A 15,672-nucleotide genomic window follows, 5' to 3' on the forward strand; every position below is an offset into this window, starting at 1 on the left:
TTGCATTTCCCTATTAACCAGTGACATTGAGCATCAGTCTTTGAGCTAACTGTCCACTTACATATTTTTTTTGGAAAATGTCTATTCAAATTCTTCACCCATTTAAATTTTTTTTTTAATATTCTTTTTTTTTTTATAGAGGCATGTTTTATTTATTTATTTGTTTGTTTGTTTGTTTGTTTTGCTTATACATGCACTGGGTACAGTCAGAAGCATGGGAGGGTGAGAGAATTCACCAGAGCCAGAGCAGGGAGCAGAGCAGGCAGAAGGACCGAAGTACACTGCTGAGGGGAGCAGCGGGCGGCAGGAGAGGTCTGTGCGCCATGTGGGACCCTCCTCCAGTGGCCGGGGAGCAGCCGGGGATCGAACCGGCGCCGCAGAGGCTGCGGGCAGCTTCGCAACCCAGCTCAACCGCTGCGCCACCGGGGAGGCCTCACCCATTTAAAATTTAAGGGGGACTCCCTGATGGCGCGAGGGGTTAAGTTGGCACTATGAAGCAATCCATAGCTACTGCAGCACAAGTTCGATCCCCAGCCAGGGGATCCACATGGCACGGCAGACCTCTCCCGTCTCACCCGCTGCTCCCTTCATCAGTGTATTTCAGTCAAACTGCCTGTTCTGCTCCCCACACTGTCTCTGGTGAATCTTCTCACACACACCCCCCACCTCTGGCCTGTACCCCAGTTCTTGTATGCATAAATAAATAAATCTTTAAAAAATTAAAAATTTAAAAATTAAAATAAAATAATTAAAATAATTTTAAAAATTAAAATAAAAAAATAAAATTTAACACAAAATTTTGTAACATTTTTTAAATTGAAATATGTAACACGAATTTCACAATTTTGGAGTTTCTACTATAGAATCTCCAGAATGTTCATTCTCAGTTGAGTAACCCTTGTCCTCAGGGGCCCCAGTAAAAGGGAAATCCCAGTCAGGAGACAGACCTAATTAGCTTTCTCAGCTCTATTTTCCTCAATGTCCCAGAAGTCTCTGGCTAATCTACTGTGTAATAAGTGGACTTTTAGGTCTGTCTGCACTATGCATAACGTTTTTTTTTTTTAAGATTTATTTATGGGGCCTCCCTGGTTTCACAAGGGGGTAAGCACCGCACTATGAAGCAATCAGTAGCCTCTGCAGCATGAATTTGATCCCCGGCCAGCTAGGGAGCAACCCACATGGCGAAGCAGACCTCTGTCTCGCCCGCTGCTCCCCTCAGCAGTGTACTTCGGTCAGTCTGCCTGTTCTGTTCCCCACTCTGTCTCTGGTGAATGCTCTCACACCCCTGCACCTCTGGCCTGTAACCCAGTTCTTGTATGCATAAATAAATAAATCTAAAAATAAAGGCAACTATACTATTTCAAAGGAAAGATAAACCAACAGCAATTGTTCCTGAGAAAGCCCTGATGGCAGAGACTAAAACAACCATTTTAATGATGTTCCAAGAAATAAAGGAAGATTGGGAAGTTTATTTTTTATTTTTTATTTTATGTATTTTTTATATCATTTTTCATTTTTGCACAATGTATACATTTTCATCTTGGTTATAGTCCCCATATAAATTCCACCCCCCCTTGTTTTGATCCTACTCCTTTCTTTCCTACCCCCGTAGTGTGTCTCTGACTTATAGTTGCTTTTTTATTTTGATTTTTACTTTATTATAATTTAGTCTTTTTCCTTGTCCCTTATTTAGGTTTTCTGAATTCCTGTGATGAGTGAGCCCATCCGGTATTTTTCTTTTTCTTTCTGGCTTATTTTGCTGAGCATGATCCCTTCCAACTCCATCCATGTTGCTGCAAATTGCATGAGTTTATCTTTTGATTGCAGAGTAATATTCCATTGTGTATATGTACACGTCTTCTTGATCCAGTTATCTAGTTTTGGCATTTGGGTTGTTTCCATAGCTTAGCTATTGTAAATAGTGCTGCTATAAACATAGGGGTGCAGGTGCCCTTTTCAATTAATGTGCCCTTTTCAATTAATCCTTTGGGTAAATACCTAGGAGAGGAATTGCTGGATCATATGGAAGCTCCATCTTTAGCAGGTTGAGGAATCAGCACACAGCTTTCCATGGTGGTTGGACCAGTTTGCTGATTGGGAGAAAGTTATTGCACACAACACTAATGATAAAGGACTGATCACAAAAATCTACAAAGACCTGATGAGACTCAACAAAAACAAAGTAAATCATCCAGTCAAAAAATAGATGATTTTTTGATCTCCAAAGAGGAAATGCAAATGGCCAACAGTCATATGAAAAAATGTTCAACATCACTTGTAATCAGGGAAATGCAAATCAAAACTACAGTGAGATACCACCTTACACCAGTGTGAATGGCACATATTAAAAAAAACAAGCAGCAACAAATGTCTGTGAGGATGTGGGGGAAAAGCAACTTTCCCGCACTGCTGGTGGGAGTGCAAACTGGGAAGTTTTGTAAAAGCAACATTTGAACAAAATGAACATTTGAACAAAATACCAAAATGTTTTTCAAACTAAAAAGTACAATAACAATTCACTGGAAGGATTCAAATGAAGACATGAGCAGGCAGAAGCAAGAATGAGTGAACTAGGGCCTCCCCCGTGGCGCAGCTGTTGAGCGCTGGGTTGCAAAGCTGCCTGCAGCCTCTGCAGCGCCAGTTTGATCCCCGGCTGCTCCCCAGCCACCGGGGGAGGGTCCCACATGGTGTGCAGACCTCTCCTGCCGCCCGCTGCTCCCCTCAGCAGTGTACTTCGGTCCTTCTGCCTGCTCTGCTCCCAGCTCTGGCTCTGGTGAATTCTCTTACCCTCCCGCGCTTCTGACTGTACCCCCAGTGCTTGTATAAATAAATAAATAAATAAACAAATCTTTAAAAAAAAAAAGTGAGTGAACTAGAAGGACAATGGAAACTATCAAGTCTGAGGAACAGGAAGAAAAAAGAAATTTTGACATACTGCAGCGTAGGTGATCCTGGAGGACATAGTGCTAAACGAAATAAGTCTGTCACTAAAGATAAATATTGTGTGATTCCACTTATATAAGGCACTTAGTCAAAATCAGAGACAGAAAGTAGAATAGTAGTTGTCAGGAGCTAAGGGCTTATGAATTTAAATGTGTGTTCCTGAAGATATCCTGACTAACTCATTGGATCAGAGCAAATACTGTTGTCTTAATGTGCATTAAGCAACGAGCTAGGCACTTGCCTTACATTAATCCAGTTGTCTAATCCTTACAACTTTTGAGTTGCTCTATTGTGAGGACTGTTAATTCCATTATCCAGTTTGAGAAAATGAGTCCCATCAGGTTTCAGTATCTTGTTGAGGTCAGACAGCTCATAAGATGAAGCTGAAAGTGACTCTAAAAAAGCTGTGTTTTCTCTGCTACCCAATATTTGCCTGCAGTGTTTGGGCATGGGGAGAACACAGGTTCAGGGGGATGGCTGTGGGTACTCTAAGGAGCCCAAGACTCAGCACCACCCCCAACCGGAAGGAAGAGATTGCCAGACACAAAGTTTTGTGCCTGGCCTCAATAGTGTATTCAGTCCCTAATTGGGAGCAGAACTGACAGTCTAAAAGGAACATCCAGTGTTCAGCAGTGGTGGCAGAATTAGAAGAATAATTACCAACCCAGGCTCTGGCTGCCATCTCCTGCAGATCCTAAACCTGCCATCCCAATACCCTCCAACCTCTGAGACTGGACCTGAGCTGAGCCTGGGTGCTGTCTTACAGAATTTGAATTATTCAGATCCCAGTGACCTGAGGTGTCCAGTTTCAGCTGCTCAGTTCCCAAGGGCACAGATGTCCCAACCCTGTAATTAAGCTAATGAAAAGGGCAAGGGAGGAAGGGGTCTGGTGTCCTATACTTCAAAGGGCCCTTGCCCTTACCCTGCTGAGAATGTACCAGGCGCTCTCAGAGCCCAGGTCTAGGGGATGGAGGGAGGCAGTCAGGGCTGAAACAGAAGTAAGCAAAGGAGGAGAGAGTGGAAAGAGGACGATCAGAGCGAGGGGAGCAAAGAGAGATCAAGAAAGCATTACAGAGACAACAAAAGGAAACAGGCTGAATGCAAGATAAAGTGGGGGTAGGGGTAGAGAAAAGAACAGAGGCAGAAGTTGGAAGAAGCAAGGACCTACAGGGAAGAACCAAGTGCTAGAATCCAGGAGCAAGTACAAATAGGGGCAGATAAATGTAAGGGCTCCAGTGCTCCCCAGAGGGTAGCTAAATCCAGCAGAGATCTCAGTCTTTCTTCTGATTTACAGGTCTTATCTACACCATCCTTGCCAGCAGGGCCGAAGGCTGCCCTAGTTTGGGCCAAGAGGCTCACACCCTGAGATTTGCCCCACCTCTTGCTGTGGCAGAGCCATGGGCCCCTGGAGCCACCACCTCAGCCTCAGCTTCTCTGTCTCCAGCCTGGGCCTTCTGTTCCTACTCCTTCCAGGTATGAAGCTCAGCAAGCCAACTCTGGATCTCCAGGTAGTGCTGCTGTTTCCATCCTCTCTCAACCAATCTCCACATGCTCTTTATTTCTTTCTTCACTACCTGTGTTGGGAGCAAACTATCTAGGAAGTGTGGATGGGGCCATGCTGAAGAGAAGACTTGCCTGGCTCAGGTAGGAGTAATGAGGGGTCTTCCCAGAGACAGGGCTGGAAAAGTCAGGGAGAGGCCAGATCATGTAGGGCCTTCAATGCCAGTCTGAGAGTTCAGGCATTATCCAGCAGGCAGTGGGGAGCTATTGAACAGCTTTAAGCAGCTATTGGCCTGGTCAGTTCCATGTGTTTAAAAACTCGATCTATCAGGAGTGTGAAGAATGGTTAGAGAGGCTGAGTGGGAGAAGCAGGCTGCAGTAAGGTGGCTGCTGAAGCTGCTGTGGTCCACACCAGGGAGGACAAGGCTTCAGCTGGAGAAGAGATGACACATTCAAGACCTGTTTAGTAATCTGACTGATAGGATCTGGGGACTGGTTGGACTGGAGGGGAAGGGGGCAGAAGAAGGGAGAGATAATTTTTTTTATTTTATTTTTAATAGAGGCATCTTTTATTTATTTGTTTGTTTGTTTTGTTTATACAAGCATTGGGTACAGTCAGAAGTGCGGGAGGGTGAGAGCATTCACCAGAGCCAGAGCAGGGAGCAGAGCAAGCAGAAGGACTGAAGTACACTGCTGAGGGGAGCAGCGGGCGGCAGGAGAGGTCTGCTCGCCATGTGGGACCCTCCTCCGGTGGCCTGGGAGCAGCCGGGGATCGAACCGGCGCCGCAGAGGCCGCGGGCAGCTTCGCAACCCAGCGCTCAACTGCTGCGCCACCGGGGAGGCCCAGGAGAGATAATTTTGGATTTCCAGTTGAGGTCACAGGGGGATGCTATTTGCTGCAACGGAGAATGCATAAGGAGCAGGTTTCAGAGCTCCTTCATCCCAGGAGGCAGGCCGGGGAGGAACTAGACTACAGCCAGAGGAAGAGAGCACAGACATGGGGACATTGTGGCTGTGAGAGAGTGGAGCAGAGAATATGAGCAGAGGTCCCTGGACTAAGGTCTCAGATAGACAACCCTTCTTACTGGTCCCCCAGAATGCTTGGGAGTTGAGGGCAGGCTGGCTCACAAACTGTTCCGTGACCTCTTCGCCAACTACACAAGTGCCCTGAGACCTGTGGCAGACACAGACCAAGCTCTGAACGTGACCCTGGAGGTGACACTGTCCCAGATCATCGACATGGTATGTTGTGGTGGTTGTACACTGTGAGGTGTGTCTGTAATAACCTTGTCCAGGAATGGAGGAAAGGGTTAGGGGGAGAGGTGACTAGGATTATTCTCCAAAAAATTATTTTTGTAAATGTTAATATTAACAACAATACTAACAATTACCAAATGATGGATACTAATTGTTAGTATCCACAACTTGCACACCTAATCCCTGCCTAGCAGAGAAGAATTTGCTAAGGTCACATGGCAAGGTCAGGCCTGGGTGGGAACTGGGCTGCATAGGCAAGTCGGGTTTGTGGGTGCTCTCCAGAGCCCTGTAGATGAGCTTGCGTACACAGAGGAGAGTATGTATATTCCTGTATCTACATCTGTGCCCATTCTCTGCCCCCACTAGGATGAGCGGAACCAGGTGCTGACTCTGTACCTGTGGATCCGACAGGAATGGACAGATGCTTACCTACGATGGGATCCCGATGCCTATGGTGGCCTGGATGCCATCCGCATCCCCAGCAGTCTTGTGTGGCGGCCAGACATCGTTCTCTATAACAAGTAATGCCAGCCTGGGCACCCCCACCTTCCCTACCCCTCCCGGAGTTGCCCTAGGCTCCAGGTATGCACTGACATCCTTCCCCTCCCATCCTGCCGACCTAATCTGTTTGCTATGCTGCCCTGGAACCTTTATGCCTGCAAGCTTCTAAATTCATAGTCCCTTGACGGCATTCCCTCTTTAGACTGACCCAAACCAAACCAGGCTGACAGTCTCCTGGGAACCCATTATGTGGTCCTGGGCCAGTTTTGTATCTGGCCCAGAAGTGAGTTCTGGAAAGCATATGTGTCTCTTTATGGCACTTCCCCCACCCTTCCAGGCTGCTTCTGAGTCTCTCAGGGTTTCCTGGGGATTACCTCCTGGGTCTACACCTCTGGAGCATTCCTTTGTGCCACCTATACTAGTCCTCTGTTTTCTTTCCCACACAATCCCTGGCTCCTCTAAGAGTTTTGCAGATGACACCCAAGGGGCGTCTCTGTGCTGGCAAGTGCCAACTTTTGCAGAGGTCTTTTCACACTGCCCTCAGCTAGATCTGTGTCCCTTCCGGGACCTCAGGAGCAGCCCCTTCTAGGGCACCAAAGGTACAGAGGGTCCTCTCTACCCCACACTCCATGCTTCCCACTAAGCCCTAGGGTCCTGCAGTCACAGAGCCCCTGGGGTCTGTCCTGGCCTCCATGGCCCCAGGGCTCCACTGTGATCACCTCAGGGAGCCCCACCCACCTCCTACAGGGCTGACGCTCAACCACCGGCCTCATCCAGCACCAATGTGGTCCTGCGGCACGACGGCTCAGTGCGCTGGGACGCACCCGCCATCACGCGCAGCTCCTGCCGCGTGGATGTGTCAGCCTTCCCGTTTGATGCTCAGCGCTGCAGCCTGACATTTGGCTCCTGGACACATGGCGGGCATCAGCTGGACGTCCGTTCTCAAGGAGCCGCCGCCAGCCTAGCAGACTTTGTGGAGAACGTGGAGTGGCGCGTGCTGGGCATGCCTGCGCGGAGGCGCGTGCTCACCTATGGCTGCTGCTCCGAGCCCTACCCAGACGTGACCTTCACGCTGCTGCTGCGTCGCCGAGCTGCAGCCTACGTGTGCAACCTGCTGCTGCCCTGCGTGCTCATCTCACTGCTAGCACCACTCGCCTTCCACCTGCCCGCCGACTCAGGCGAGAAGGTGTCACTGGGCGTCACTGTGCTGCTGGCGCTCACCGTCTTCCAGCTGCTCCTGGCCGAGAGCATGCCGCCCGCAGAGAGCGTGCCGCTCATAGGTGAGCAGAGAGTGCTGGCAAGCTCCAGAACTTCTAAGTCCTGGAGACTGGTCCTTGCACACTTCTCCAGTGCTCAGGGGCAGGGACAAGAGGAGAGCCAGGGGCAGGACCTGGGGCAACAGACTGGGCCACACTTTAGTGTGACAGCGAGCATGTCTCATTCTGAGAAGCGGGGAAAGGAGTGGTCCCTTCCAGGAAGGACTTTCCTCTCTAGTGGGGCAGGAAGAAACAGGTCTCGGTCTTTTCTTCAGTACTTGAGGAAAGACTATCAACATCCTCACTATGGTAATAACGAGCAAAATGTACTAAATATGTGCCTGACACTCTCCAAAGCACTTGCCATTTATTAACTCAGGGAAGCATCACACAAATCTGTGAGGTAAGTTCTAATGTTATCCCGGTAGTGCTGAGAGTATCAGTACCTAGCCTCAGGTCATGCTGTTGCTGTTGGAGAGCAGTGGCTTTTGCCAGTTGTGTATGAGTGCAGCCTCCAACCGTTGAAGAGAATGATTAGGAAGCAACTGTTGCTAAGAACCCACCTATAGGAATGCAGGACTGGAGACCATGGTCTCCTTCCTCCTTGCATCTGTTGGGCTTGGAGGTTCCTGAGAGCGTGTTCCTATTTGTGCTGAGGTGGCTGGGAAGTTCAGGCTCCCTGAGTTCTTGATTTGAGTCCAGCTCACTCTTTCTCTTGCAGGAAAGTACTACATGGCCACCATGACCATGGTCACCTTTTCCACGGCACTCACTATTCTTATCATGAACCTGCATTACTGTGGTCCCAGTGCCCGCCCAGTGCCAGCCTGGGCCCGGGCCCTCCTGCTGGGATATCTGGCACGGGGCCTGTGTGTACGGGAACGCGGGGAACCCTGTGGGTGGTCTAGGCCACATGAGTCACCCCCCAACCCCCAGCCTTCTGAGGCAGGGACTGGTCCCCCAGCAAGCCCTTGCCATGACCCTCAGTGTCTGTGCCATCAGGAAGCTCTACTCCATCACGTAGCCACCATTGCCAGTACCTTCCACAGCCACCGGGCAGCGCAGCGCCGCCATGAGGACTGGAAGTGCCTGGCCCGTGTGATGGACCGCTTTTTCCTGGGCATCTTCTTCTCCATGGCCCTAGTCATGAGCCTCCTGGTGCTAGTGCAGGCCCTTTGAGTCCCAGGGGTCTGCTGAAGCCACAGCACCTCCAGACAGGGATGGAAAGGTCAGGTAGTTGTTGGCCCTCAGCTAGGCCACCCATTTCTCCCCACTGTACCTAAGAGCTAGAGCCACCTTCTGTTCAGGATCAGTGCTGGCTGCTGACTTCACAACCCACAAGGGGATACTTGCTGTCTATGTACCCTAACTTCTAAGGCAAATCTGAAGCTTGCCACTCCCTTAATCCCTAAAGGGGAAGAATGCTCATAAGGGTCAAGATCAAAGCCCTGGAGGTAGACGTGAACTTGAATGCTGAGTGTTAGAGCTTGCAGTGGGGAGAGACCTGCTGCATTTCAGTCTTCTCATCTTTCCTCAGAGGCTGCTATTACAGGCACTTGGTCTTGCCTGTCCCTGGCTAGGGGCTCAGAGAAGGGGATTCATGGTCTAGTTTCCAGAGTTCCACAGAGATTTGGCCCAACTCAGTAAAATCCCAACTCAATAAAGTGTGTGATTAGCACCTCTTTGGTGTCCTATCTTACCCTTGGTGCCCATGGTGGTGGAAATTGGGGATTCATGTGTCTCCCTCGAGACAGTAGCCTTAGGACTCATGGATCAGAACAAAATTACATGTCCACTGACGAGAAAATGACTGAGATTCAATGGAGACCCTACCAGAGGTCCTGATGCCCTCTCTGCGTCTCACCTGCCCACTACGCTCCGGAGTTAGGCCAGGTCCACCCCATTCCCACAGTGACATTTGGAGAGCTTGTACGAGTCCAAGGCAGGGGCAGTGCAGGGACTACCATTCACACTGTATTCATCCCTTTCTGACTGTTGCGTGTTTCCCAGCACACCTGTGTGCCTCAAATCCAGTCCCAGCCCTCAGCAAGCACACAGTCTGATGTGGCAAACAAACACGGACCCGTGAAATAGAGAGGCACCCAGAGGCCTGTGGGAGCAAGTGGTGGCCCCAAATCCAGCAGGTGGGAGAGGTCAGAGAAGGCCTCCGAGAGCAGTGAATAGGAGCTTTCTAGGTACACCTGTGAGGCATTTGAGCAACACCAGCAAGCACTTGGTCATTACTTTCCTTGCCAGCCCCCTTCCCCACCTGTACAAATACACACGCATTAGTCTAAATGTCTTCGATCTGCAAGCCAATTGCTGCTATCCTGGAGTTCCCCACCTCTGTTCAGCGTCTCACTCCCAGAGCCCTGGTTAAGGCTCAGTTCCCAAATCCTCTTCTCTTTCTCCACCAGCAGACCTGGCAGCTACCAGAGAGAGACCCAGAGTTCCCTGCAGATGAAGTTGGCATGGACTTGAGCTACCCTTAGAGCACGCGCGGTGGACATCCTCATGGCAGGCAGAGGTGGCAGGCAGGCTGTTCCATCTGATGGATCAGAAGAGGCCTGGATGCCTTGGAAAGGCCTCTCCTATAAGGAGCCACAGCAGCAGTAGAAGGAACCAGAATGCAGAAAGGGGGCCCTGACCCATGGCTGCAGGGAAAAGAGAGGCAGAGAGAGAGGTTTAGAGGCATTGTGATTTCCATGAAGAAACAAGAAGACGAGAAATTAGCAGAGTGAGCTGGCAAAAGTGATAGAAGAAAATTGCAACAGGAGACAGAGATGAAGGGCAAGAATTAGGGGGAAGGTGGACAGAGATGAGGAGACCAAGGAGAGCCCAGTTCCCTTTCAGGGGGCACTAGGTCCCTCCCCCTGCCTCCTACTGACACAGATGAGATATTGCAGAAGGGGGATGAAGTGGAGGAACTGAGTAGATCTAGTGATGCTCCTCTTTACGCACCTGCCCAAGCTTTGGTAGGTGAGGTGCTGATGGGCCAGAGAGGGAGATTCTAAACTTTTCCAGTGCTTGAAATATTTCAGAACTCTAACCACATTGGAGGATGGAGACCTGGCTTCTGGTCACCTTGGACAAGTCACTGTCTCTGGGTCTCGCTTTTCTATAAAATGAGGTTTCATAAAATGAGATTCTGCCTCCTTCCAATAGATGATTGTGCAGTAAGGAGAAAATAAGATGGTATTTGGGGAATGGAGGGAGCCACTCTCACAGTGCTGGTTGCCAAGAGTTTGGCTGTGTGGCTTATTGCTTTACCTCTCTGTGCCTTAGTTTCCTCATCTGCAGAACAGGGGTGACGACCACCACTACTGGGTTGTGGGTAGGATTCATAGTACAGTGTGCCTAGACTCTGGTGCTACCCCACAGAGCATGGCAGGAACAAAAAGTGGAACCTGGGACTTAATCCCACCACTGTTCCCGGAGCCCTGAGGAAGAAGCGGGTACTCACGGGAAGGGTGGCTGTAGTTCTTTCTCTGGGGATGGCCTGTTTGGGATGGTTCCCCTGGCAAGACCAGTTCCCACCTACAGAAGTGGGGGCCCTGGTGCAGCATTGTTCAAGGGAAGAGGAGAGTCACAGCTGAAAGGGACCGGAAATCATCTAGTCCAATATGCTTATTAGACACAGGTCTAATAACAGAAACTGAGTCACAGGGAAAGAGGACAGAGCCTGCACCGGAAGGTCTCTGGCCACCGCCTAAGGGAGTCCTCAGTGGTTGTAAGAGAAGGCCTAAGGGAGGGTTTGATAGGTCTTGCCCTTCCTTCTGTCTCCTGCATGCAACCTGAATCATTCTGGGGCCTGATCAGCATCTTCCTTTGAAGCAGTCTGAGGGGCAGGGGTGTCAGCTCACCCTGAAAACTGCCCCCCACACATAGACATCTTCTGGGAGAGGTGAGCAAACTCTCACCTCTCGGTCCCCCAGAACTGTCTAAGATCGTTTACTTGTTTTGACTAAAAGGGGGTTGTTTTCTTTGTAAGAGGATACCTAGGCAAGGAGCCCAATCCAGGGCAGCTTGCTCATCCCCAAACTGGGCCCAACCAATGTCTGCAGCCCTTACCTGAGTTATCCAGGTGGCAGGGCCCAGACTTGCACTTCTTGTCTGCAGGGAAGAAAGAGTAAAGAGTCAAATGGCTCCCAATATGGGAAAGGACCTCAAGTTCAATGGTCCATCTCTGACTTCTTCTAGCAAAACCCAGGGCACTTCCCCCAGTGCCGCTTCCTTAGTGGGACGTCACTAGCCCAGGCTTGACTGAAATTGAAGCAGTGAGCCAGCCCTGAAAGCCACAGTCTGTTCTGGGTTATTCCTCCTGCTCTCTTGGCCTATTACTTTGCCTCCCTGACTCACCTACCTTTCCCTGGCCATGCCTTGTCCCAGTCAAGGGGGGCTCTTTTGTATCCTTTGCAGGTCTTCCTCAACTTCTGTCAACGCGTGCAAACTCGTGATGCTGTCTGAGGTGAGAACTAGAGTCACACAGAACTTTCTCCCATTTTAGAAATGGCCCATGCTTCCAATGAACAGCTTGCCTCTAACTATGAAAATGGGTCTCATGAGCCCCTGGAATCACTCAGCCAGATCCAGGAACCCGCAATCCCCTGTGAGATTAAGAACCTAAGCCTGGGGCCTCCCCGGTGGCACAGCAGTTGAGCGCTGGGTTGCGAAGCTGCCTGCAGCTTCTGCAACACCAGTTCGATCCCCGGCCACTGGGCGAGGGTCCCAAATGGCGTGCAGACCTCTCCTGCCGCCCGCTGCTCCCCTCAGCAGTGTACTTCGGTCCTTCTGCCTGCTCTGCTCCCTGCTCTGGCTCTAGTGAGTTCTCTCACCCTCCTGTGCTTCTGACTGTACCCAATGCTTGTATAAATAAATAAAATAAAATCTTTTTTTAAAAAAAAAAATCTTTAAGAAAAAAAGAACCTAAGCCTGTCTTCATGCTTCTCTGGTCTTCCCAGGTAAGATGGAAGGAAGACTTCCTAAGACCTGCCTTGGCCTGAAGTGTATGTAGGACACAGCACCCAACTGCTGCTTCACTGCCCCCTGCATCCCCGCACACCTGACAGCACCAGGATTCCTGTTCAGTGGAACACATGCTCCTCTCAGAAACTGGGGTTGGGGCTCTTATCACTTCTGTTAGTACTATGGCTAGAAATTGATCTCCTTCCAGCTTCCAGATGGGCGAGAGCTTGACCAGGTCAAAATACTGACCAGGTATTTTATAATACAGTTAAACCATATTTTATTCAACCATTTCCTTCTTAGTGGACACGTAGGTTTCTTTCTTCATTTTTATATTACACAAAATATTGCAATGAACATCCAAATATATAAGTCCTTGTCTCATATTTTTATAGGAAAGCTATCAAAAAGTGGGGACAAATTGCCTGCCCTGGTCAAGAATCCCTCTTTGGTCTCCCAGCAAGCAAGTGATCAACTCTGTTGTAGACACCACCCGGGACAGGAAGAATGCTGCCTCAGGCTGTGTCTCTCCGTAGATGGAGAGGTTGGAGGTGCAGAGGGTCAGGACTGCCTCCTCCTCACCGCTTGCTTGTTTCTTAATAGCTAGGTATGTATCCTCTGGAAACAGCCTGGGGAAGTCCACCTCCACACAGGAGCTGCTGCCCGTCGCGCCATGCTCACCTTTGATGTACTCACAGTTGTAGGTGCTGCGCTTGCCCAGGGCCCGGAGGTAGATGCGGGCAGGGCCCTGGACAGGTCTACTGGCATTGATCACTTGGAAGGTCTCGAAGGGGGGGATCAGCACCTCCTCCTCACCCGGGAAAAAGGAGTAGCCCTTGATAGGGGCCCCGAGGCAGGTCCAGATGCCAAAGAAAGTGTCCTTACCAAAATGCTGAGCTGCAACATTCTGCAGGGAGGCAGAGGCAAAGCCCCCCAGTCTGACAGTGGCCCCAGGCCCTGCCGGCCGGAAGCGCAGGCCATGTACCCCTCGGAACACCTGGTGGCACCGGGGCAGACGCTGGCCTTTGCCTAGTACTTGCAGGGCCTCAGTCAGCAGGAAATGGAGTGTCTTGAAGGGGAAGTGGTTGAGGTAGTGGGCCCGGGAGCGGCCTGCCTCTCGCACGGCTGCATTGAATTCCTTGTGCAGGGGGCTGTTGGAGGTGTAGGCCAGGAGAGCCACCCCATGCTCATCACGAAAGCCAGGGGGTCTCGGGGGTAGGCGGGTAGGGCTGAGGCCCCACTCTGGCCCCCAAGCCTGGCGCTCCTGCCACTGACTGCTGGCCAGTGCCCAGCCGTCTGCATACACTTTATTGGCCTGGAACTCTGTGAGGTTGAGAGCTGGGAGGGCAGCCATCATGGCCTCTGCACAGCCAGCATATTGGTCATCAAAAGAGGCTGGGGCCATGTCCAGGGGCATTTCTTGAGAGAAGAGGTCTCGTCCAGTGATGGAGTGACCGTGAACCTGAGGAAGAGGGAGAAGCTAGGACTGAGAGGATGGACCCTGGGATAATAGGGGCTTATCATGCAGCTTTCCCTTCCACTAGGCTGAGAAAGATGCTAAGGGATCCAAAAATACCTAGAGGGAAAAGGGATTGGGAACTGGTAGCTGCAAACTCCCCAGGACTTGAGTCTGGAGCTATCCCCTCAGGCTGCGTGATCCCCAAGGGAAATGCCAGGCATTCTCCTCTCCCTCTGTTTCTCTTTCCATTGTTCACAAGCCAACAGCTTAGCTCCCTGCTATGGTGGGGATAGTGGAGGATGACCATACCTGTGGTGCTTCCATGAGGCCCATGGACACAAGTGACAGAAATACCATGGCAGGAGTCTGCATGTTGGAGGTGACCCTGGGCAAGTTATTGTTTCTCTTTGGGTCTCAGTTTCCTCATCTGGAAAATGGGAATGTTAATCTGTACAGCTTCATAAATATCACTTGACACCTAGTCTGTGCCATACCTAGTGCTTGACACAGAGTCACAACATGGAAAATGGAGGTACAGAAGAGAAAGAACCCATCTTGCTGAAGAAATATGGGAGCCTTCCTGGAGGAGGTGACATGTGAACACTAAGGTTAGCATCACTGCTCCTAGTCCCCTCTGGTTCTTGGAGATACTGCTCCCCAATTCCAGAATGGAATGCTAACGGGCAGTGTATGTGGCAGCAAGAAACTGCTCTTGCCTGAGAACTCCTGGAACCCATTAAAGAAGCCTGAGCTTCTAAAATAGAACCTCTCTTTCTTGTGGAGAAAGCTGTCCATGTGTTCAGGTGGGGTTTTCCCTACCCTGTGCACCCCTATTGACACTCAGTAAAAGGGAGTGTGCCAGACACGGTTGATTCCCCAAACAGTATTCCCTCAGACCACCTTCAAGTTCACACACAGGTGCAATGGGTGCTAATGGAGCCCCACCTCTGCTGTTCACATTTCTGTCTGAGGCTTTCTCCATCACCCTGGGTGCTTGCTAATGGTAGCCCAAAAGTGCATGGAATTTAATAACCTTAGGGACAACCCTCAACCAATGATGGATGGAAGTTAGAGGTTCCATAGTGGGACTAAGCCCCAGGTTGTCTCGGTGGTCACAGTGTGCTCATTAACACACTTTTTTTTTTTTTTTTTTATAGAGGCATGCTTTATTTATTTGTTTGCTGGTTTGTTTGTTTGTTTTGTTTATACATGCACTGGGTACAGTCAGAAGCGCGGGAGGGTGAGAGAATTCACCAGAGCCAGAGCGGGGAGCAGAGCAGGCAGAAGGACCGAAGTACACTGCTGAGGGGAGCAGCGGGCGGCAGGAGAGGTCTGCACGCCATGTGGGACCCTCCTCTGGTGGCCGGGGAGCAGCCGGGGATCGAACTGGCGCCGCAGAGGCCGCGCGCAGTTTCGCAACCCAGCGCTCAACCGCTGCGCCACCGGGGAGGCCCTCATTAACACACTTTTTATTGGCTTTTCTGCCTTCTTTGTCTCACACTGCCACTCACCCCTTTACTAGGACATCCTGGGATCATATTACAAAGAAGTTCACTACACCCTTGTCTCTGGGTCTGCTTTGGGAGAACCCAAAACAAAAAAGAGGGTCTTTTTCTTGGATCACAAGCCTTGCAAAAGTGGCCCAGACTATTCCTTCAACTTGGACCCCAGAATGAGCATGTAAAGAGCTGACCTTAGCCCCGACTATAGCAAGACTAGCTGAGCCAAAGTGGCAGCCTAAAACAGAGCTGCCCAGCCATGCCCACTTAGATGAGCCAATCTGCTGTCAAC

General features: G+C 50.4%; 2 protein-coding genes across 2 annotated transcripts; one reads left to right on the forward strand and one right to left on the reverse strand.

The window, feature by feature from the left end:
* Nucleotides 1-4,340: 4,340 nt before the first annotated feature.
* On the forward strand, nt 4,341-8,636 carry CHRNA10 (cholinergic receptor nicotinic alpha 10 subunit; the record flags this gene model as incomplete). Its single annotated transcript, XM_084238602.1, has 5 exons — nt 4,341-4,416; nt 5,540-5,685; nt 6,067-6,221; nt 6,949-7,481; nt 8,179-8,636. The coding sequence occupies 5 exons, from the start codon at nt 4,341-4,343 to the stop codon at nt 8,634-8,636; spliced, it is 1,368 nt and encodes a 455-aa protein (XP_084094728.1).
* A 1,260-nt stretch (nt 8,637-9,896) lies between these two features.
* ART1 (ADP-ribosyltransferase 1) lies at nt 9,897-14,253 on the reverse strand (the record flags this gene model as incomplete). The annotated part of the gene is made up of 4 exons (XM_084236025.1): nt 9,897-10,111; nt 11,529-11,570; nt 13,104-13,884; nt 14,191-14,253. 4 exons carry the CDS (start codon nt 14,251-14,253, stop codon nt 10,014-10,016), a joined length of 984 nt encoding a protein of 327 aa, XP_084092151.1. The 3' UTR covers nt 9,897-10,013.
* Nucleotides 14,254-15,672: the final 1,419 nt, after the last annotated feature.

Source organism: Talpa europaea (genome assembly GCF_964194135.1).
Source record: "Talpa europaea genome assembly, chromosome: 1".
Taxonomy (NCBI): Eukaryota; Metazoa; Chordata; class Mammalia; order Eulipotyphla; family Talpidae; genus Talpa; species Talpa europaea.